General features: G+C 39.2%; 1 protein-coding gene across 1 annotated transcript in view; it reads right to left on the reverse strand.

Moving 5' to 3' along the window:
- The window catches only part of tnmd (tenomodulin), a 43783-nt gene that overhangs the window by 17452 nt on the left and 2936 nt on the right, over positions 1–23395 (reverse strand). The window contains exons 2-3 of the mRNA XM_073820689.1: positions 21125–21265; positions 2882–3022 (exon numbers count right to left, since the gene is read on the reverse strand). Of these exons, the coding sequence (XP_073676790.1) occupies positions 2882–3022; positions 21125–21265 (282 nt within the window). The remainder of the gene's footprint in view (positions 1–2881; positions 3023–21124; positions 21266–23395) is intronic.

Raw genomic sequence — 23395 nt, forward strand, 5'->3', positions numbered from 1 at the left:
ATGCATTTATTGCTGAGCCTGGTCAACTGGAAAATGGAGAGACTCTTCATTACAGGGATAAAAAAATAGGAAAAGAATGTCATTTAAGAAAGAGTGTTGAAGTACAGCTTTGCCATTAACCAGATTAAATGTGTGCATGCTCTGAGACAATTATTCGAATGGAAGCACCGAATGATGCAATTGGCAGAGAGGGCAGAGGAGCACTGCTCCAATCATTGGCACATTTATCGTATGTAGATGCCCACACCTGTTTCCGCCAGTTATTGGTTTGAGAGACAACAAATACTGCTTCCTAAATGCAGGTGAAGTCGAGGGCTGGTGCTAAACCGAATTACCACTGAACCGAATCGCTCTTAACAACATTACTAGATCCAAGATCAGACTTAATCTGTGTCTGGGAAACTGACCCTGGCAGTATACTGTTTCTGTATTAGGATGTTAGAAACAGGCTTTGACTTTGTTAAGAAATTCCCCCTGCATCTTTACCGACCTCTTGTATCATCAAATGGGTGGTAAGATAGCTCATCTTGTCTTCCTGTAGGACAAACTAATCATTGTTATTCTCCACACTGATGGACAGAGACGGTGATTATTGGCAAAATCATTTAAAGCCCTGCTCTCAGACACTTTCGTAACTGGTTTTTACAAGACTTCAACAATTGGAGAAAAATGTGCCATTTGTACATTAGGAAATCCTTTTGTTTCTAGCTCTTCTGCACAATGTTTCCAAACAATTAAAAAGTCACACTGAAAGTCAAAGTTATAAGAAACAAAGTTGTGCAATTGTAAGATACAGAGTTACATTAGCATAAGCAACCTTTCAAAAGGGGTCTGTAAGATACACTCTTAAAAATAAAGGCTTCAAATGAGGTGTTTTTGCAGTGATGCCATAGAAAAAACATTTTTGGTCCCCCAAAGAACCTTTCAGTCAACAGTTCTTAAAAGAACCACTATTTTCCACTATAAAGAACCTTTTCTGCATTTAAAAGTTTCCATGAATGTTCAAGGTTCTTCACTGAACCATTGATGCCAATAAAGAACCTTTATTTTTAAGAGTACTTAATTGTTTTTGAAAGAATATTTTGGTGCTCAATAGGTTTTAAAACAGCCCAGGCTCATTGGAAATGCATACCTCTACATAAATTTCTGCAACACCGTAATAACGTACCTTACTGCATGTTTTGCGGCACTTTCAAAGTGAAATGTCAAGAGAGTGGTGCTAAAACAAACATTCAATACTTGACCTTTTATACTTGGCACATTTTTATTACGTTAAAACAGGCACGTATTGCTGCGTTTTTATTACACCACTTAAGGTACGTATTGCGGCTGTTCAGAATTCAAATATCTGTGGAGTGTCGCTAAAGGTTAATGCTCTGTCGTGTTGGAAATATCCCCTACACCAAACCCAACCCTAAACCTACCCGATAGTGTTAACAAATGAAAAAGTGATATAAAAAGCATATGTTGATGCAGCCTTATTATTTTAACTTCCTTATGCGGTTTTGAGGCGTTTTGTCGAACCGCAGTTTCACGGGGTTCAACGCCGCATGAGCTACCGAGCAAACCTACTGAAATGGAAAATGCATGCATATAAAGTTGCATATGTGACAGTAACGTTCAAAATTATCAGTTTAAAATCACACAGGATGTTAAAATAGTTTTGAAGTCATAACATAACATTCTGCAATTGTAATTGTGTGAAAGTTTCTTTATTAATCAAAACTCTGTACCTGTAAATCATACTTTGTGTGAAAAGAAATAAAAGTTGCCAGAGTTTTACTGCCTTTAGTGTTCATTTCAAATGGAAACTGCAGTAATTTGTACGTTTTTTCAGTTTTGCAGAAATGTATATAGAGGCTGAGATGTATTTCCATTAAGCATATGTTGTTTTAAAAACAGCATTTATTGAAATATAGAATGTGATGGTGCAGGTCTTCACTGTTATCTTTTGATCTGTTTAATGCAACATTGTAGAATAAAAGTATTGATTAAAATAATAATAATAGTTAATAAAAAAAACTTAAAGACCCCAAACTTTTGAATGATATGCAATGATATGAGCAGTGATTCCTAGACAATAAAAAATAAATGTAATGGAAATTCACTGGTAATCTACCTTGTATTGCACTAAAATACATTACTGGAATATTTTCTTCTTGCTGAAGGACACTATGGTTTTTGGTTCATAACCGAGTCTATGCGATGTGTCTCCTTGGCTTTCTCTATAAGCTGCTGTTGTGGAATTCTCATCATATCTTTTAAGTTTGTGGAGGACACTCAGAGTACTTGTCTAAAACAATAGAGAAAGGATTTTGCTTGTGTTTCTGTTGGCATTACCACTGCATTTCCATTCATGGGCTGTAGCCTTCAGGCTCTGTGGAGATGGTTTGTAGTTTTAGTGTGTGTAATGACTTGCAACATCCCTCCTTCAGAAAAATCAATTCCAAAGTCTGCCCTGAGCCAGAAGTTGCAAGAAGTGCCGAAGAGGCCTCTGTGCTCGAACTCCCCTTTCATTTATATCAACATGTGATTTGAATGATTTTACCTATTCACTTGTTTTCTGGTTTCCCATGGCAATGCCTTGAATGAAACTAATCTCTTTTGTGGCTTTGCTCCACTGACCATAGTAATTTAGAAAGAAGATGGGGCCAGCAACAAGTGTGTCTGAATGCTGATGCGAGATGTCATCGTTGCCAGTTTGCTTTTGCTTAGCACAGTGCTTTTCAGAGATTCAGTATCATCAGTCTGAGAGAAAAAGAAAAACGCTCTGTCTGTATTTTGACAGCAGTTCCTAGGCTGAGATTTGGGTTGCAGGAATGTGAGCTGAATCTGTCACATCACAATGAAAATATTTCACATGTATGTCATAAACCCTTACATTTTTGAAGTCATGCACCTCCAGGACCTCATCAGTGCCGTTTCCCATCCTGAAGATCTCGATCCGTTGCGCTGGATAGATTTCCATCATGCTCTCTGTCTCCATTCCATCCAGTACAGCTTTATACTCATGATCATATACCTGTTCAGATACATACAACCCAACATACCAAATTAAAAACACAATGCCAATAGAATATCCAATCTGCAGCAATACCATTTCCCATATAAAACTGACTGGATTTCATTCCATGAGATACAATATCAAGTGGAATCTGAAAGCTGAATTTAAAACTACATTTACTTTTCTTTTAAAGGAATAGTTCACCCAAAAATGAAAATTCTGTCATTAATTACTCACCGTCATGTTGTTAAGACGTTCGTTCAACACTAATTAAATGAGCGTTTGAACCTTCTGTAATAGTGCATATGAGTTCTTCAGTTGTCATCAGTGTAAAAAATATCATTGTTGGAAAGGGTTCAAATACACAAAAATGCCAAAAAAAAAACAAAGAATTTGTGGGACCTGAAGGATTTTTCTGAAGAACATCGGGCAGTTTAACTGTTCAGTACAAACAAGGGACTCATGAACAACTATCACTAAACAACAACAACAACAAAAAAACAGCTGTGAATCATTCAGGTAACAAAAACAGTATTAAAAATCAAGTGTATGCAAACTTTTGAACACGGTCATTTTTTATAAATTCAACTATATGTAAATGTCTTTAATGTGAAATATCTTATTCAGGTCAGTACTAAATAAAAAATATGCATTTTGTATGATCTTTCTTATTTTGCTAAAATAATTAACATTTTGCAGATTCTGCAAGGCGTATGTAAACTTTTGACGTCAACTGTATTTCTTTTCTTAACTCAATGAAAGTCAGTGGGATCCAATAACAGTTTTCAGAATAAAGTCTTTTATGTTTCACAGAAGAAAGTAAGTCACAGAGGTTTGGAATATGACATTGTTCTATAAATGATCAACAAACTTCAAACTTTCCTGGTTCCTTATTAACACAAGAATCATATATTTTGTAAAAGCCAGTAAGTTTGCTCAGGCTAACTAGCAGCATGACTACGACCTCTATTAGTCGCCGTAAGTTCAATTCAAGTAGACTCAACAAATGTCTGATTTGTCTGATTATCTAAGGTCTCGTAAGCATTATATGGCGTTTCCCGTTGCCAGGCCTCGCAGCGCTGCTGTTTATCTCAGCGCTTTCTTAAATGCTGTTTTTGGGCATGCATGGGTGGCTCCTCTCTGTCTACAAAAAATGATTCATGCCCACTAGCCAAAAACCCTGCTATTAATATTTATGTGTGTGTTGTGTTATGATGAGAAATTACACTGCTGAGCTCACCCTCATCTGTCTCAGTGGCAATTCTGAGTAATACGTTATGCTTAGACATAAGGCAAAAGATGCACACACACAAATATAATACTACATTAAGATTAATGTCACAAATCAGCGTGTTTTCTGATTATTAAAGTGCTTTATGCAGTGTAGCATAGAGCAGTAAACACATCATTTAATATCGACTTGTTTGTCAGCTCTGTTGTGGAGAGGGTAATGTATTGAAATTAGCTTGAAAGAAACTTCTGCACGGATCTGCATTTATATTCATCCATATACAAAGAGGAAGTTATGTAAAGACGTATGTGTATGAGTGTGGCGATAGCAGAACTGATTGGACTACAGTGAGTTGTAAAGAGAACGAAATACAGAATATTCCATTACTGAGAAGTAGTGGGGAGATATAATGCTTTTATTAGTGCTTGGTTTATTCTTGCAGTTTGAGGGGGTAATTTTGTTCTGCCGATGCTTTATTGATTAAAATGACTTTCAGTCAGCCCATTCATCACACAAAGCTATCATATGACTTTAAAAGGTACTTTTGGACCTTTTTTGAAATGTTACAGCCCTAGTCCCCATTCATTTTCATTATATAGCAATGAGAACTTGAAAATATCCAGAAATTCTTCTTTTGCGTTCCACAGAAGAAAGTAATACGGGTTTGGAACGACATGAGGTTGAGTAAATGATGGCAGTTTTCATTTTGAAAGGAACTATCCCTTTAAGAACATGATGAAGAGTTAATGAACTGGGTGTCCTGTGAAGACCTTGTCAGTGTCAATCCAGCTTGAAGCTACTGCAGGCGTTCTTATTGATTAAAATCGCAGAGCTTTTTAAATCCCCATTCCCTGTTCTTTTTTTTTGTTGTTGTTGTTGTTGCTCTCCTGTATTATGACAAACCTCAAAAGACCTTTGCCTTTAGCATATTTAACCTAACTAATTTTGTCTACCCTGTGCTTTCTTGTATCCAAGTTACCTGAATAGATGACAGAAAAGGCTAGATATTACAAAGAAATAACGATAATGAAAGTAAATTAGCTTCCAGCACTATGGGAGAGTACGGGAGTTCAAGGCGAAACATGGAGAAATGTACTCATTAGTGCTCTATCATGAAAATACCTTGAGCATTGCATTGATTCGTGTGCTACAGTGTTTGCTTTTTCAAATTTCAGACACTCAATGAGCCTACAGTGATAATGCTACTTGCCTGGCAAAATAAATATTTGATTTAACCATCATCATGCCAGAGTTTACTAATGGACATTTATTAAAATATTAACAAATAAAAATTACAGATTTGAATGTGTTAATTTAAGGTGATATAATGTAATGATTTTTTTTATTTTATTTTATGATTAAGGTCCAATAACTATTCTTCATTTGTACAACAGCTGTTGAGGGGAAAAGTTAAATTAGTATGTCTTTCTATAAATGCTGAACAACTGGTGTCCATCTAGTTGAGAATCTCTGATATACAGTCAAACCAAAATTTATTCAGATACCTTTAACATTTCTCACATTATCAGAATTTATTTTACCATATAAAATGGTAATAAAATATGACAAGAACTCAGAGTTACACTGTGTCAGGACAAATCCATCTTGATAATGTCAGATACTGAACTTTGATAGAAAGGTATGTAATGGATTACAATCAACCAAAAATCCATACAACTGTTAGTATGACAATATTTACACAACTATCAAGCAATGCTTAATTTTGTTCAGTCTGTGGTGTAAAAAGGTTGCATTAGCAATTAAGGAAAAAACACATGGTAAGTTCATAATTTTTGGTCTCACATTTTACTGGTAGTCCACTGTATGAATAATTTTGGGGTATAATGTCACAGTTTACTTCATTTTGCTATCCACATTTACATAAATGAACTATAGTGTCCTGCACCCACTAGAAAATCAAAAAATCAAATTATATCTGGTGTCTGAATAATTTTTGGTTTGACTGTACATGCAATGAATATGTAACTAATGTAACTAATTAATTGGAATGCCATGTTTAAATAATTAAATAATTATTATTTTAAATGAACTGGCAGTCCTATTTAAAAAATACATTTTAACTTGTCTTGCACTTCATGTCACTTTTTCCCAGACATTTTTTTTCCCTTTGATATTGATTCGCTTAGTTGGTCTCAAAACAGCGAAAAAATAGCTGTATTACAGGACAGAGAAAATGTAATATTGTATCCCTGGGAGATTATAAGAATGTACTGGCAAGTTCAGAGTCTGCTCATGATATATTGTTAAAATCGTCCCTAGTGGCTAGGCCTTGAGCTCTCAATTCCTGCCAAACTCATTACTTTATAAAAGAGGCATTTGAGAGGCACAGTCTTTTGTTTACATTTTCGCAGGTATGTCATGTGACCACCACAGGAGCTTTCAAGACTTATGACAATCTACGCATTGAGAATTCAAGTAGATTACCAATAATCTACTTCCCGGTGATGCCACCTGGCTTCAATATTCTTCAAGTACTCATGATGGATAACATGTGGAGGAGTTTTCAGTGTTCTCCTGTTTACTTCTTTTCATCTACTGCATGTCTGATCTCTTAGGTGGCCCAGCATACGGAGGCTCTCAGGAGAGACCCACCCCGAGGAGAATTAATAACAGACAAGGAAGCCAATGAAGTCTGAGAGTGGTTTGCATCATCGTGCCCTTCTGTTCCCCTGAGGATGCACGTTAAAGGTCGTCCAGACACTGTCACAGGTGAGTGGAGGAGAGAGGCTAGTATGCTCATGACAGCGTGTCCCCTTGTTGTCCTTAAGGGCCTAGAGATATGACCGCCCGTCAGAGCGCAACAAGATGGCTGTCATTCAGAAGTGAGACGATGACTTCACTTGTGTCCTTACCCTGCTGAAAAGAGGACCTGAGCCATACCAGTGTCAGCGGCACAGCCATGTTGTGCGATAAACTCTGGTAATTGAGTTGTTTTTCAGCATGCGCCTCAAGAATATCTATATTCTTCTCAGAATTGCTATTTTATTTGTGTGCTTTATGTGTTCCTTGTTGTTTTAGATGTACAAAGCGAGTGAAAAAATCCATCAGACTGGAGGTCTGACAGATGCCACCCAACGAAATAAACACTAACTGGCTTTCAGTTGCTGCTGAAATATAGTACTTTGACGCCTGGAAATGTGAGTACAGCTGTAGATTTAGCACTGGTTTGGTTGCAATACGTGAATCACCTGCAGGGTGTGCGGTCATGTCTTCGCCTCTGCTTCTCTCCAGCAACCCTGCTCTCCACACGCTCCCTGCACTCCCGCGAATGATGATTTAACAACTACTATTCACATGGGTAGTCACATGAGCACAGCAAATTCCTCCCCGGGGTTGAGCTCCCCTCTGAAATGTTGTTATGAGAGTTTTTTTTCTCCTCCTCCTCTGACTTCCCTATCTCTGTTTTCCACATTTTTTCCCTTTATTTTGGGTGAAAAAGAAGTACATTTTTCTTAGAGATTCAAAACGAACACAGCTGCACCTGTCACAACAGCCCCCACAGCAACACTGCCACTTTTACAACTTCCCTACTTCTTTTGGTTTCTTCTGCCATTAGGAAAATTAAAGACACCCTTCATTCGATCGACAGCTTGGCTTTCATCTCATAGAAAAGACGAAGTGACACTAGTGTATGAGCTATAATGAAAGCTGGATTCTCTAAAAAATGAGACACCCTAAAGAAAAAAGAAAGAAGGAAAAAAAACTCCAGGGTATATTGCTGTAAAATGAAGATCCCCTCAGGAAATAACTTCTCCAGATCAGTTGGAGACAGCGGTGTAGATGGCATTCACATGTGCTCAATGCATGTCAAAAGCCACTGTGTGAGCTACTGTGTAGTTATTATTCTAGGAATTAAATGATATTCTCATTTCAACGTGCGCTAAAGATAACAATTCGCCTATTGATGGGCTCTTCATTACCGTCCTGATCTGGTCTGACTCCATTTTATCTGCCCTGAATGGTGAAGATAACAGCGGGTTCATTTCCATCACAGGTTCATCTCTATGAAATGCAAATGGTTTTCCTGTTCCATTTATTTCTGCCTTCAAAAGCCTCGGATATCAGGTATTAGCTGCAGACCGCTCACTATGTTTGTGTTTGGTGTGGGGACAAAGGCAAATATTTCTTTCTTTTTTTTTTTTTTTTTTTTGCTGTTCTGAGACAAAGGAATTATGGAAGCAGACACCGATGACAAGCCTTGTCAGGCTGTATGACCATTACAATTAAGATAAATGCGAAGGGAATGCTTTCAGTGCTGCCAGATGAATTTAGTACAGCATCTGGAGATGTCCGATGAAGACAAGCGGTCGCTTTCCAGGCAGTCGTCTGTTTTGAAAATGGGGGAAACGATGGTTCGCTAGCTTATATGGTGTTACGGTGACATTTATTCCTCAAGGAGTTTAGGCTTTTGCACTATCCACTTTCTGTCAGGTTATAGTTTATCGTTTTTGAAAGACCTCCAAAAGTTGGTCTACATCTGTCTAAATTGAGAGCTTTCAATATCTTTGTAGCCTAGCGGCTACGCTAACCCACAAAAGTCCCATACATTAAAATGAAAGGCCCAGCATCAAAGGCACATATGAAAATAATAGATACCTCAGATGAGATTTTAGAACACATGCCGTGTAAATACACAAGCTTGTTATTACGGGATGTTTAATTACAGCCGTTTACATAAGAAACCGAGGCCAAGAGCATCTTGTTGTGTAGGGCTCTTTTGTGCCTCTTTCAGTTCTTATTATAGCTCTGTCAACAGCAGAGTTAAAATCAACTTTTGTTTCACCCGAAAGCCACAGCTAACTATTAAAAATAGAAGTGAGCTCCCTTGCGGACATTTTGGATGCAGAACAGAAGGGGTATGAATCACTGCTTGTCTATAACTAGCTACGTTTAATGTGCACCACAAATAATAAACAATAGAGAGTGGGCTGGCACTCATCGCAGTGCAAATCACATTAGTGGACGCAGAATGATGCAATAATGCAGAGCATATTTCTTAACGCTAACTGTGTGCACTCTGATGCAGACAATACAAATGTAATTACTCACACGCCATACTTCACATCTTAGGCACTGTAAATTGTTCAATCGACTAAAAATGCCTCTTTATAGCAAGAGCCGGACTCTCGGTGGAATTTTAAATGCATAATTGCTAGCAATTATAGAGAAGGAATTTCAGTAGCTCAATTGTTCGAGAGCTGCAAGCTCATTCCTCTATATTTATACTCCAGAGGGTTCACTGAGAATTCCTTCACAGGCGAGGGTCTCTCCACGAGGGGAGCGCAATGACCCACTTTCTCCGCCCGGATCCCCTGCGAGTCGCTGTCGTTTGCCACGTATGACCACCTTGCTGTGGTTGACTCGCATCTGCAGCTGCTTTTAATTTGCTGGGGCACCCCGGTCCCTTTCTTCAGAGCCAACACATACATGACTAATCGCACAAGCCATTTTAAACAACTTGAGCTCTCACTGGCGATAAATCACTTTGATCTGAGCTACTGTGCGGGTAATAGAGCTATGTTCAGGAGGGAGGGGAACCGCGGAGCATTGGGAGCAATTGCGTTTTCTCCCTAGTCAGCACGCAATTGTAAGGCAGGCTCAGGGACTGGGACATTGTGCTTTGAATCATTGTTTGCTTTTATGATCTGTTGAAAATCAACAAGCAAGTGCCGTTTAATACCCTTCTGGTTGGGCTAACTCACCTAGCTGGCTTGAAAAGTGATATCAGAGTCATAAAACATGCAAGTTTTTGTTATATTTAGGCATGACATAGGTTGAAAGAGATCAACGTGCATATTTGAATGTGTTTTGGGACACTGTTATTCTTTGCAGGAAAAAAAAAAAATAGTTTTTTGCTCTGAAGCTTCCAACAGTTGTCCCATAGGAAATAAAGAGAGCCCTTTCAACAGGACGAAAGAACATTTTCAGGACATTGGGTGATGCAACAGTCCCAAGCTTCTGCTCTCACAGCCGTGATTGATATCTCTGTGCTGAAGGGTGGAAACAACTGATGTGGAGTTTATAAATAAAACCTCCAAGAGGTGACAAAAGACCTTTCCCAAGAATACTGGGGAGTCTCACACTTTTTTTCCCCTCCCTCCTCTTCTTTCTCTTATTCCTTTGCGAGGTTTGAGTGACTGCTATTGGAGTGAAAAATACACAATGATTCCTGTAATTGATTGTTCCTCTGAATGGCCTCGCAGTGTAAGAATGCAGGCCAATCTTCCGTCATAATAGGGTACAGGATACCGCATGAAATATTCATCAAACGCTGTTCAAAATGCTGGCACACTCTGGTACTTCTTTGTGAATGTAAAACAGATTTCACATGGAAAATGTGGAGCTAAATGCCCATCTAAGAGCTGGGTTCAGAGCCATGTAGCCACAAAGGAAGTAACCTCTCCTGCTGTGGGAGAGGACACGATGACCCCGATTGTTACTCAGACTCACTAAAAATGACTAAATTGACTGAAGACATTCAATACTCCAGTGGCTAAGTGGCATTCAGACTGCTTGTGAGAGCAAACGCTCTGTGTTTTCAAGCTTTCAGATGCACAGGATAATTTGATTAACAGCATTAGCTGCTAATGAGAAGAGAAATGTAGCTTGGCTGAAGAGAACTATTAAGGAGCTGTTTTCATTTAAAACCATTGACTAAGGTCCAGAAACTAGAGGTTTTCTGAGAGAACGACCATTTTAGTACACTAATTTGTATGAAAAGGTGCGTAGCAAATGCAAAATAACTCCGCTATGTGTAGCCCACACAGCAGCTTGACTAAATCTAACAGAAGAAGCTTGAATTTTTAGGGCTAGATAATGGAAAATTGTATTTGGACAACAATTTCCCTCCTAAAAGCATTTATTGTGTAAGCCTTGCTTTATTCATAGCAGATCTCATAGGAGCTCTTGTCTTCAAAGCAGTATATTACTTATCTGACACTCCATCCTGCAACGTGGCAAGCAGGGAGACCTGAGGCAAGCGTTGAGGCCAGAAAGAGCTTTGGAATCGCTCTGCTCTTAAAGTGTTTTTCAGGCATTACTGCTTCTGCAAAGCCCTAGTGATGGGAGTCATCATGTATCGCTCGCATAGTAACAACATTCTGGTCTCTGTGCTTTTGCCTCGGGTGAACGGAGGGGCAGCAGTTTATTTTGGTCTCTAAAGCCTAGCTCAAGACATAGATCTACATAAAAAGGATGGGAACCCAAGCTTGCCAAGTTTTCCAACTAAAGCTTTAAATGTAAATGCGGCAAAAGTTGTGATCCCAAGGATCAGCTTAGTAGTGGACAGAATAAAAATCTATAAAGACTGCAATAGAATATGTCAAGGTTTTAGTTACATGTTATTATCGTAAGCTCCTAATGTAGCCAACTGAGGAGCTTTTCTACATTTCTTGCATATTAACAGTCCCACTTTATATTAGATGGCCTTAACTAATATGCACTTACATTTAAATGAATCATATGATACAATAGTGTACATACATGCCTTTACAATGCACTTATATTTTAAATACCTGCATGTAATTACATCTTTAATTAATTTCTGTAATTACAAAAACAGCTGTTCCCAATGAATCAGGGTAATTAGGTTGCTTTAGAACAGCTTGGACTATTTGGAATGGTATTGAACTTTGGATTTTCCCATAGACTGTGACAGTTTGAAAAGGGTATGAATAATTTTGGACATGACACTTTTTGTTCAAATGTAAATAAAAGATGAGTAATATTTTTTTCCACAATGATGCCTCTTGTACATCGTCTTATTATCTTCTGGGAGAAGCCGGTGTCATTTTCGATTAAAAAAAAAAAAACTTGCTGGTTGAATAAAAGTAACTTTAAGTGAGAATTTGCCAGGGGTATGAATAATTTCGGGCTTGACTCTATGTGTGTGTGTGTGTGTATATATATATATATCTGACAGGTTTTAGTCTGTTTCTGTTCTGTTTTCCTAGTGTTTTCCCCCCTCACATGGATTTCAGTTGGTTTTTCCCCTTTGTCTCCCCCTGTAGTTCTGTGTTTAATTAGCTTTGATTTGGTTCACCTGTCTTGTTAATTTGCTACACCCCCTGCCACTCCTATTTAAGTTGTTTGTTTCCTCAGTTTCAGTGTCCGTCAATGTATTGTTACTCCTGTCTGTTTGGCTCCATGGTTTTCGTTTATTTTTACAATAAATATCAGTGTTTAGTTAACTCCGGTTCCTGCCTCATCCATCTACACTCCTCATCCTGCTAATTGTGACAGAATGACGGACCTAAGAAAATGAATCGGGCTGAGGCAGACCTGTGGAGACTGTGGCAGGGTGGTCGGAGTTTGGAGCGGTATGTGGTGGATTTTGTCGAGCTCTGCTATCAGGTGGGCTGGCCCGATGCCTCTCTCGGTGCCGTGTTTCTGATGGGACTGAATGATGAGTTGTGATTCTCCTGCCTGTAATTTCTCCTTGATCGAACTGATCAATCTCATTCTTTATTTAAATGGCTCTGATTTTGAACTCGAAGAAGTAAAGAGTGTCAGGAGGTCTCATCGTTCAGTCCCCTCTGAAACGCGTCACGTCGGGTCAGCCTGTCCTAAGCCGAAAATCCCCACATACCGTCCCAACGGATCGGATCGCCAGCCCAGTCTCCTATCCCCAGTCATCCTCCAAAGCTACGCCGACGTCCTCAGCCCGATGCGGCCGGCCCCCTCTCTGCGCTCTAGTCTGCCGGCTTCCTCTCCGCGCTCAAGCCCGCCAGCCGCTATGCCAGAGTCGGTTCAACAAGATGGCCGCCATGTTACTATCTGCCCTCAAGATGGCTGCCACGCCTGAGTCTGCAAGCAAGATGGCTACCACGCCAGAGTCTGCAAGCAAGATGGCTACCACGCCAGAGTCTGCAAGCAAGATGGCTACCACGCCAGAGTCTGCAAGCAAGATGGCTACCACGCCAGAGTCTGCAAGCAAGATAGCTACCACGCCAGAGTCTGCAAGCAAGATGGCAGCCACGCCAGAGTCTGCAAGCAAGATGGCAGCCACGCCAGAGTCTGCAAGCAAGATGGCAGCCACGCCAGAGTCTGCAAGCAAGATGGCAGCCACGCCAGAGTCTGCAAGCAAGATGGCAGCCACGCCAGAGTCTGCAAGCAAGATGGCAGCCACGCCAGAGTCTGCAAGCAAGATGGCAGCCACGCCAGAGTCTGCAAGCAAGATGGCAGCCACGCCAGAGTCTGCAAGCAAGATGGCAGCCACGCCAGAGTCTGCAAGCAAGATGGCAGCCACGCCAGAGTCTGCAAGCAAGATGGCAGCCACGCCAGAGTCTGCAAGCAAGATGGCAGCCACGCCAGAGTCTGCATGTAAGATGGCCTCCGTTCCTGAGTGACTGGTTTTGTGGTCCAGGGTCACATATACATATATTATATCTGGTGATTGAATAATTTTGGGTTTGGCTGTAGTTGTTAAGGCCACCTAATATAAAGTATGATGCATTCATAAATGTTCTTTCCTTTCGTTTGAGTGTTTTAGGAGTGATTTCTCATATACCGATTACGCTTTGCATGATGTAAATCACAGCCCTCCCCGAATAAGGTTTAAGTACATGTATCTTTAGTGTTGATGATCAAATCAAGTGTTTGTACTCTCGCTATTTCTCGATCGCTATTGGCTCGCACCTCTGTCGACAGCTAGTTTTTTTCCGGTCTAATGCAGAGCAAGTAGGTTCAGAGCTTGGAGGATTGCGTCAACAAAAAAAGTTCTCAATGCAGAGATGGCTTTGAAGTTAACAGCGGCAAAATGGTGTTAACCTTTGGTGTGTAAATGGAAACACAGCCTTCCACTTACTGAGGATTTGAATTGGATAAAGAAGCAGAGAGCTCTCTGAATGTCGCTTTATCACATAGCACATGTATTATACATGCGTGCAGCTATTTTTCACATTCCCAATGCAATCAGCTATCTTTTAATGTTTCATCATTTAGCCCCATTAAAATCAGTAAATGATGTGCCCAGTTATTAAGTGATGAGTTTCAAAGCATGTTCAAAGCTTATTGAAAATAATCTAATACTCTCAGCCAAGCTTTCTGGAGAGCTGTATTCAGTTCTAACCTTGGTGTGCCGAATACATCTGTGTTTACTGCAAATAGCGACACTGTCTGAGGGTTTTTTAAATTACTTTCTTTCAAGAGGTAAATTGACTTGATTTCGCTGTCTGCCGTCAATGCCTCTATAAGCAGAGAGCAAAATTATAGACCTAGGTAGAGCACGAGCGAATCAACACCTCGTGTTTACTCTTCTTACAGACTTTGGCTGTGTCATTAGTAGATGAATGAGCTCCACATCGCTGATGAAAATTATTTCACATTCCAACAGCTTGTGGAAAATATCTGCAAGGTCATTGGTGCTATTCAATGTACCTCATCTTTGCTGTTCCACCAATCTGATTTCCCCCCCACTGACAGCTCAGTGGTAAGGAGTGAGATAAAAGATTGACATGTTTAATTAATCAATAATGTGCTAATTAAGCTTTTTGTGCATTTTGACTTCTTTATATAGCTTATTAGGATGCAAACATGACACTGCGAGTTGTTTTTGTATATTAGTGTTTTCTGGAGCGATTTATTTAAGGTTTTGTTGAGATGCCACACCTATTGCTTGATTTTGTTTCCCCTTTGAGATCAAGTATGTTGCTCTTGTGGTCAGTTGAAAAATGACTTTGTTTTTTGATTTAGTAGTCATAGTTTTTACATTGTGATGAAAATATCTACTTAATTTAGTCTTTTTTCATATTCATTCACTTGACTAAAATAGCATCTAACATTTTTTAATTAGAAGTAGATGCTAAATTAATTCAAACATTTATAATGTTTGAAGTCAAATACTCTTATTCTTTTCAGATTGTTAAGTGCATTGTTAAAATGTTATGGTGTAATCTTTTTTTCTCATCATATTTTTATATCCTTGTCAAAAATCCTTGTGTTAAACATTGCCAGTATGGTTGTGTCTTCGTGTTTTCTTAAAACATTAAACAGAAATTTAAGTAGTTCATTGTTACAGACGCTTCTTGTTTTCGGTTTCATTTAAAAACTGTGCCAGGTTGTCTCATATACAACATGTGTTGAAGAGATAAATTATGCACTGATCAATTTCAAGGTGTTTGTTGGTTAGATTGCTGCTATGTCAAGTGAAAAGGCTAGCTATGTGATTTTTTTATTTACACACTGGTCCTATTGTCTTCTTGATGATTTTCGCAGTACCATGCAAATGTCATGCTTTCAGCAGGTCATGAAAATCCCATTATTTGCCAACGTTATGAACATTTGATGCTGTAATTTTGTTATTGATGATTTAAAAGACATGGTGCTTAACAACATGCCAGCCCCCAACTAGTATGCAGGTCAATACTTTGCATGCATTGCCTCTCTCATTGGAAATCTTTCAGCTCCCACTAGGAGATGCCAATCATCTTTGTGTTTAATATTTTATCACTAAATCAAGCAGGATCCCCCCAAAGGGCTATTAAAACTGACTGACTAGCAGAAGCACATCTGTTGGGGTATGCTGGGAAACTACCTTTGATAAGTGCCACATTGAAGCGACAAAACAACAACCGGTTCAGTCCAGTAATGTCATTCCATTGATGGGTGAGTCCATTTTTAGGCTTGCTATATAGATAAAATTCTGAAAGTGATCTCATGTCAAAATGGGAAATCCACCTCGGCTACTGTTCACATCTCAATGACTGTGAATTTAACTCCATATCTGGCTGACAGATTTAACCCTTAATCCATTTGAAATAATGAGGCACATTCCGTGGATCTGGGTGGTGTTAAGAACGGTTTCAAAAAAGTTAATCTGATGAAATCTACTCTTATGTGAGAGAGCTGTGTGGCAGGACTAGTTCTTGGCACCCTGTGTAGAATCTAAATTGTGCAAGAGAAAGAGAACTGATCTCTGTTCTGTTCTCTGATTTTTTAGGGGACGACGTCTTGATGGGAAAGCGGAAAAGCCAATGGAGGGTAAGGGAAGTGGGCAGCACCTTCGTAACCAAGTGAGGAATATTTTATGCGTATTGCTTGCACAAACCAAGAGCATCATTGTAAATCTGTATTTGTCTATCTAATGTACTATTTGAAATTTCCCCAAAATCTACTGATGGTAATATGACTTTGTTACGGAGCGCTTGGTTATCTATGTATAGATTTCAGTCCAGCTGTTGCCAAAGCAACGAATGACCGGTGACATCATGCAATCATTTTTTTCCCTCCTTCTTGTTCCTTTTCTCTAATTTGGCATGTGAAATAGATGTGAATCATAATAAATGTGTCCACAAAACCAGTCATAAGGGTCAATTTTTATGTATCATCTGAAAGCTAAATAAAAAAGCTTTTCATTGATGATTGTTAGAATAGGACAATATTTGAAAATCTGGAATCTGAGGGTGCAAAAAAATCTAAATATTGAGAAAATTGCCTTTAAACTTGTTTAAATGAAGTTCTAATCAAAAATGAAGTTTTGATATATGTAACCCTGGACCGCAAAACCAGTCTTAAGTAGCACAAATAAAAAAATGCATTGTATGGGTCAAAATTATTGATTTTTCTTTTATGCCAAAAATCATTGGGATATTAAGATCTTGTTCCACGAAGATATTTTGTTTTCTACTGTAAATATATAAAAGCTTAATTTTTAAATAGTTCTTGGCTAAGAACTTCATTTAGACAACTTTAAAGACGAATTTATCAGTATTTCGATTTTTTTGCACCCTCAGATTCCAGATTTTCAAATAATTGTATCTCTGCCAAATACTGTCCTATCCTAACAAACCATACATCAATGGAAAGCTTATTTGAAAGCTTTCAGATAATGTGAATCTCATTATGACTTGTTTTTTTGGTCCAGGGTCACATATTTATGAAATGAAATTCACAAAATGTCTTTATGGAACATGATCTTTACTTCATATACTAATGACTGTTCGGCTAAAAGAAAAATATGCACCCGTGCTACTTAAAGGAGAACTCCGGTGTGATATTGACCTAAAGTGTATTGAATCATGATACCGAGTGTGAACGTACCTTGCATATCTCATCTCGGTTTGTGTCCTGCTGTCCGAAATCTGGGGTCAGTTAGCCGATGCTCACAACAGGTTGTCAATGAGAGTCAACAGGGCATCAGGATTAGCCATTTAAAAAAATCACTGTTTTACGCCATTTACGAGGCACAAAGTAGCTCCACACTTCATTGGTAGACTTCCAAGGGCCCTGACATTTAAAACGAGACATTGAGAACTCAGAAAAAGCACCGGTAGTTTATTTACAAATAGATTTATACAGACATTTTCCACCAGGAACAGACCGGTCGCCGCCATCTTAAATGTAGTCACGATAAGTCGAGTGTCGAGCACGAAGGAAACTACAACCTGATACGTTGATAACCCGATAAATTCCTTGGTGCTCGACACTCGACTTATCGTGACTAAGTTCAGGATGGCGGCGACCGGATTTTCTTTTCCAGGTACTGTCTGTATAAATCTTCTTGTAAATAAACTACCAGTGCTTTTTCTGAGTTCTCAATGTCTCGTTTTAAATGTCAGGGCCCTTGGAAGTCTACCAATGAAGTGTGGAGCTACTTTGTGCCTCGTAAATGGCGTAAAACAGTGATTTATTTACATGGCTATTCTGATGCCCTGTTGACTCTCATTGACAACCTGTTGTGAGCATCGGCTAACTGACCCCAGATTTCGGACTGCTGGACACAAACCGAGATGAGATATGCAAGGTACGTTCACACTCGGTATCATGATTCAATACACTTTAGGTCAAAATCACACCGGAGTTCTTCTTTAAGACTGGTTTTGTGGTCCAGGGTCACAAATACGAGAAAATGCCTATTCATTTATATGCAATTAATGTGAGAAAATGAGTAACATTACCACAAGTAATTATTGAAATATTTTACTTAAATTTTGAAGGTGAATTTGATGTAACAAGATAAGTAATTTACTGAATTGTAATTCAAGTAAGGCATTATAGGAAATCAATTCTCTCTCTGACAGGCTTTTAAACCTTCAAACTGAAGGCTTTGTCAAACTAACATTGCTATTCAGGTTGAAATCCCAATTTCTTAAAAACTTAGTACTTCCTTATATTCAAATTCAAATTACATTTCTGTATCCTCAATTCTATTGTGAATGGCACACAACCATGTTTGTTGTTTAAAGTGAAGCTGTTGACACAAATAATTACATGGCTTTTTGTTCATGAATTAATAGTTATGCTAATTGGATTACAATTCAATTGAATTTGAATTGTGTATTTCTCTAAAGTCATTGTTCCTGATATAACACATCAGAAACCATCACAAAATGGCTACAGACTTATTACCTTTGCACAGGCTCTCATTTTTCTGTTCATAATACTTAACAGGAATCCTGGGGAGTGCCTGAAAACATAAAACACTTCTACAGACGTTCACAATCCACCTGAGAGCCTCTGACTGGGTAGAGGGGATGTGTCATGTTCCCCTGCCTCTGCTTTACAAGGGAACAGTTTGTTTCAGCCAGGTGGAGGTCAGAGACTATTGCATCAGCCCGGTAAAAACACGAGCTCATAAGTGAATAAATGAGTCTGATGAGTGAAATAAAAGAAGATTGCAGATCCGAAAGCACCACCCGTCTGGAGGGGCTTCCAAAGGCAGCTGCTCGGATTGGCCGGTCTGCTTCATTACTGTAATTATTTTCCCACAAGATCTGAAGACCTAAGGTTTTTCAACACGTAGAGAGAAAAGATTTGGCCTATTTTAGGAGCGCCTTCAGAAAGCAAACAGCGCCGCCATCACGCCTTCCTGGAGTCTATCCATCTTTCCTGCAAGGAGGCCGACATGACAGCCCCAAAAAGAGCTGGGTTGCTGGACACGGCCAGTAAACAAACCTGCTCGGGGGGGCCGTTCCTTGCCCAGCACCTGCCACTATTACTGGAGAGCAGGTGCAACTGTGTTCATTAAGATACACATCAGGACACAGAAGTCCTTAAGAGCCGGTTGGGGGCACATTTTGCGAGGCTGCCTTGCAAACACAACATAGCAACAAGGTGAGCGAAGTAATTTCAGCTTGAATAATGGGGGGCGTCTCGTGAGCCTGACAGACGTGTGCGGCGAAAGCAATTTCACAGCACCTCTCCGTCGCCGCTCGTGTGATCTATTCGAGGTGTTCGCCGACACCGCGGTCAATATGACAGACACCGGTGGTTCGGGCCTGATAAGGTAGCCTGAAAGAACACGGCTCGGGTGCTGCACGTGTGTCTGTCAGCCACGGTTCCTTAAGAGACAACGGGCATTCAGAAAGGTCAGAAAAATAGATGACATCAGCTTAGCACAGCAGATGTTTTGGGATAAAGTGCAGCAGTGCTACTATGCATCTCATTTTAAAGGCATTCGCTTTAAATTCGGTGATATGACAGGCGTCTAATCCCACAGGAACCAGTAGAACAATAATTAGGACATGGTAAACATGATGGCAGCATTGGACAACACTCAGTCACACAGTTAGATGCACACACGCCTATCTTAAACACATAGTGGCGTAGAGAATGATGGCTAACTCTTTATCTTCCCTGGGCTTCTGTAACAACATATGTTTGTAAGTAATTAAAAGTAGTTCCCAAGCGTTTACTATGTCATATTGAAATACAATATGGTGAGCAAATTACCTTTCCACAGCAGTTTATGCAAAGCTAGACACAGGAGACCGCTTTGCCTCTCCCTGCTGCCACATGGAGGGATTGGCAAAGACAATCTCCTGCTCTATTGATGTATTGACTTCTAATTAGTTTGTCAGGAGCTGTACCTTTTAAGAGCATGGGAATAATTGATGATGTCTTACCTAGCAAAATAAGAAAACCGAGAAACATTTCATATTTCATCAAGCCTAAATAAGGGGAGGCGGGGCTTATGAAATATGCAGTGTTGGTTTGAAATATTCATATTTAAGCTACAGAATTGTGATGCCCGGAGCTGCAATAGTTGCACATTCAGGTTTCGTTGTTGATGTCAGCACTTGAGGCATACTGTGACACACACACACACACACACACACACACACACACACACACACACACACACACACACTGCTTGCCTAATATTTCCCCCTGACTGCTGTTGAGAAGAGACCCCCTAACAGTTGGGCCTATCATTGTGTTTTAAAGCACCATTATACTACTCGTTGCTGGATATCAGCGACTACACAGGCCTTAAGTTAGCCGACCGCAGCAGTTCGAGAGTGTGAGCGCTCACTTTCGATCTCCACAGCCCAGACTTCCAGTGTCATTAAGCCCATTACATGCCCTGTGAGAATCTTCACTGCTTCTGCAGCTCAAAGTGATGACTCCTCAAGCAGGAGCGTGAAATATCTGATGCAGAAATTAGACCGGAGCTTCAGCAAACGCGTTAAAAGAATTGGCTGTTAAACGAGTTACATCCTCGGGAAGAATTTATGCGTAACGCAGTATAACGAAACATAAGGTTTGCGTGTCTGTTGACACCCAGCTATTGGCAATTACTTACAATCTGTCCATTTTGGGGTATAAACAAGAACTGCGAGACTGTAATGAATAATATCTATGTTTTGCAGTTCCGGTTATTGTAGCATCTTATTATGAAAAATGTACTATGTATTTATCTATTCATTTTGCCGTTTTCTCCAACTCACTGTGATGTTATTGTTTATGCCAAGGAAATCAAGATTGGATTCAGTCAGTTCCAAGAATACTAAACAGTGTGTGCAGATGTTTCTGTGTCTTTCATTTTCATTCCACGATTGTTATTCTAATCATTTCCTAATTAATCCACAGCCATGCACCATGCTCAATAATATCTCTTGGTCTCCACAATAGATTTGGATTTCTCTTACCTTCCCAGGGCTTGGGCTCCATATATATCTCAGACTGAAGATACAGAGGGCCAATACCAGGAATACCACACTCAGAATGATGGCGGCACACTGGTAAGCACGGTACCTGGCCTTTCTTTCCTTCTCTTTCCCCAGCTCAACCTATAAAAAACAATTACATTATTGTGCATGTGTATATACAGAATCTTCAAATCGCAGAATCTTCAAAATGTTAATTATTTTACCAAGATAAGAGGGATCATACGAAATTCATGTTATTTTTTTATTTAGTACTGACCTAAATAAGATATTTCACATAAAAGATATTTCCATATAATCCACAAGAGAAAATAGATGAATTTATAAAAATGACCCTGTTCAAAAGTTTACATACAACTGTTTCTTAATACTGTGTTGTTACCTGAATGATCCACAGCTGTGTTTTCTTGTTTAGTAATAGTTGTTCACGAATCCCTTGTTTGTGGTGAACAGTTAAACTTCCTGCTGTTCTTCAGCAAAAAAATGTCCAGGTCCCACAAATTCTTTGGTTTTTCAGCATATTTGTGTGCTTGGAGCTATTCCAACAATGACTGTATGATTTTGAGATCGATCTTGTCACACTGAGGACAACTGAGGAACTCAAATGCAACTATTACAGAAGGATCAAACGCACTCTGATGCTTTAGAAGGAAGCACAATGCATTAAGAGCCAGGGGTGTAAACTTTTAAACACAATGAAGATGTGTATGTTTCTCTTATTTTTCCTAAATATCATTTTTTTAAATTTAGTACTGCCCTTCAGAAACTACAGAAGACACTTACATGTTTCCCAGAAGACAAAATAAGTCAAATTTACACTGATCTTCAAATTCAAAAAGACGGATCTCAAAATCATACAGTCTTGTTGGAAAGGGTTCAAATACACAAAAATGCAGATTTTTCTGAAGAACAGCAGGCAGTTCAACTGTTCAGGACAAACAAATGACTCAACAACTATCACTAAACTAATAAAAAAATACAGCTGTGGATCATTCAGGAGACAACACAGTATTAAGAATCAAGTGTATGTAAACTTTCGAATGGGGTCATTTTTATAAATTCAACTATTATTTTCTCTTGTGGACTTTCATGTGAAATATCTTATTCAGGTCAGTACTAAATTAAAAATAACATGCATTTTGTATGATCCCTCTTATTTTGGTAAAATAATTAACATTCTGCAAGGTGTTCATGTAAAGGTTTCACACATTGAACATACCGTATGCACCACAATGCTCAACGAAGAAAGAAATAATCACATAGGCAATTGGAATTCTTCCGAGATCAGAACAAAAGGTCACATTTATTAAAATTGTCCCAAATTAAAAGTTCGTCTGTTCGATTAAATTCCCGGAGCTTATGGCCGCAAATTAATAAAGAGAGGCTTTTGTTCCGGCTGGGTTCCAGGAGGGAGAGTCTAAAAGCTTACTATTCACAGTGGTGTGCTCCGCTATCTCTCAGGACATGGCCAATCAGAATTATGAAATATGGAGGAACAAGCTTCAATTAGCCAACGTCTCTTGCCGAAACAGAAGCTTAAAGAACAGAAATAGCAGTGGTGACCGGGGGGCAGTGCTTATTTAGAGCTTATAGCCCAGGCCTCTATGAATGCGTATGGTTTCATGCTTTGATGGAATACTGAATAATGCACGTTATAAAAATATTAAGGTTGACATATTGGTGTGAGGTGTCATTTAAATGAAATAAATCTTTAAAAAGAAAACCAAGAAGGTCCCACTAACCTCTGGAAGTTCAGAGGCTTAACACTGTCTATATTGTACCTTATAGGTTACATATCATAAAAGTCATGAAAGTGCTGTTATCAGATCCCCAGTGCATCTACCAACCCAGAAAATGTGAAAGGACAACCCAGTAACTTTGTTTTGGTAAGCCTTTTTCTGCAAGCATGTGAAAAAACTAGCGTGTCAGATTTCGCTCCTCCGTGATGTAGACAGGGGATCTTATTTTAATATTACCGCCCCTTAATCTGGACATTTCTACCCACTACGCCACTATTCTGTTTTGTGTTCCAGTTCTAACGCCATGGTGAAAGTTCAAGAAAAGCAAGCTTACTGTTCTGTTGTTGGTGCACAGACAAGCACAGAACACTATTCAGAGTCCCAGCCTCAGAGGAGACAAGTGAGCAGTGGATTTATTGATTTATTTACTGTATATTACGCTGCTGCCACACAGATCTAATATTAAGATGCGATTTCTTTCCCAGCTGTTTACCTTCACAGACACAGACTGTTT

This window comes from Garra rufa, chromosome 16, assembly GCF_049309525.1.
Source record: "Garra rufa chromosome 16, GarRuf1.0, whole genome shotgun sequence".
In the NCBI taxonomy this organism is placed as follows: domain Eukaryota; kingdom Metazoa; phylum Chordata; class Actinopteri; order Cypriniformes; family Cyprinidae; genus Garra; species Garra rufa.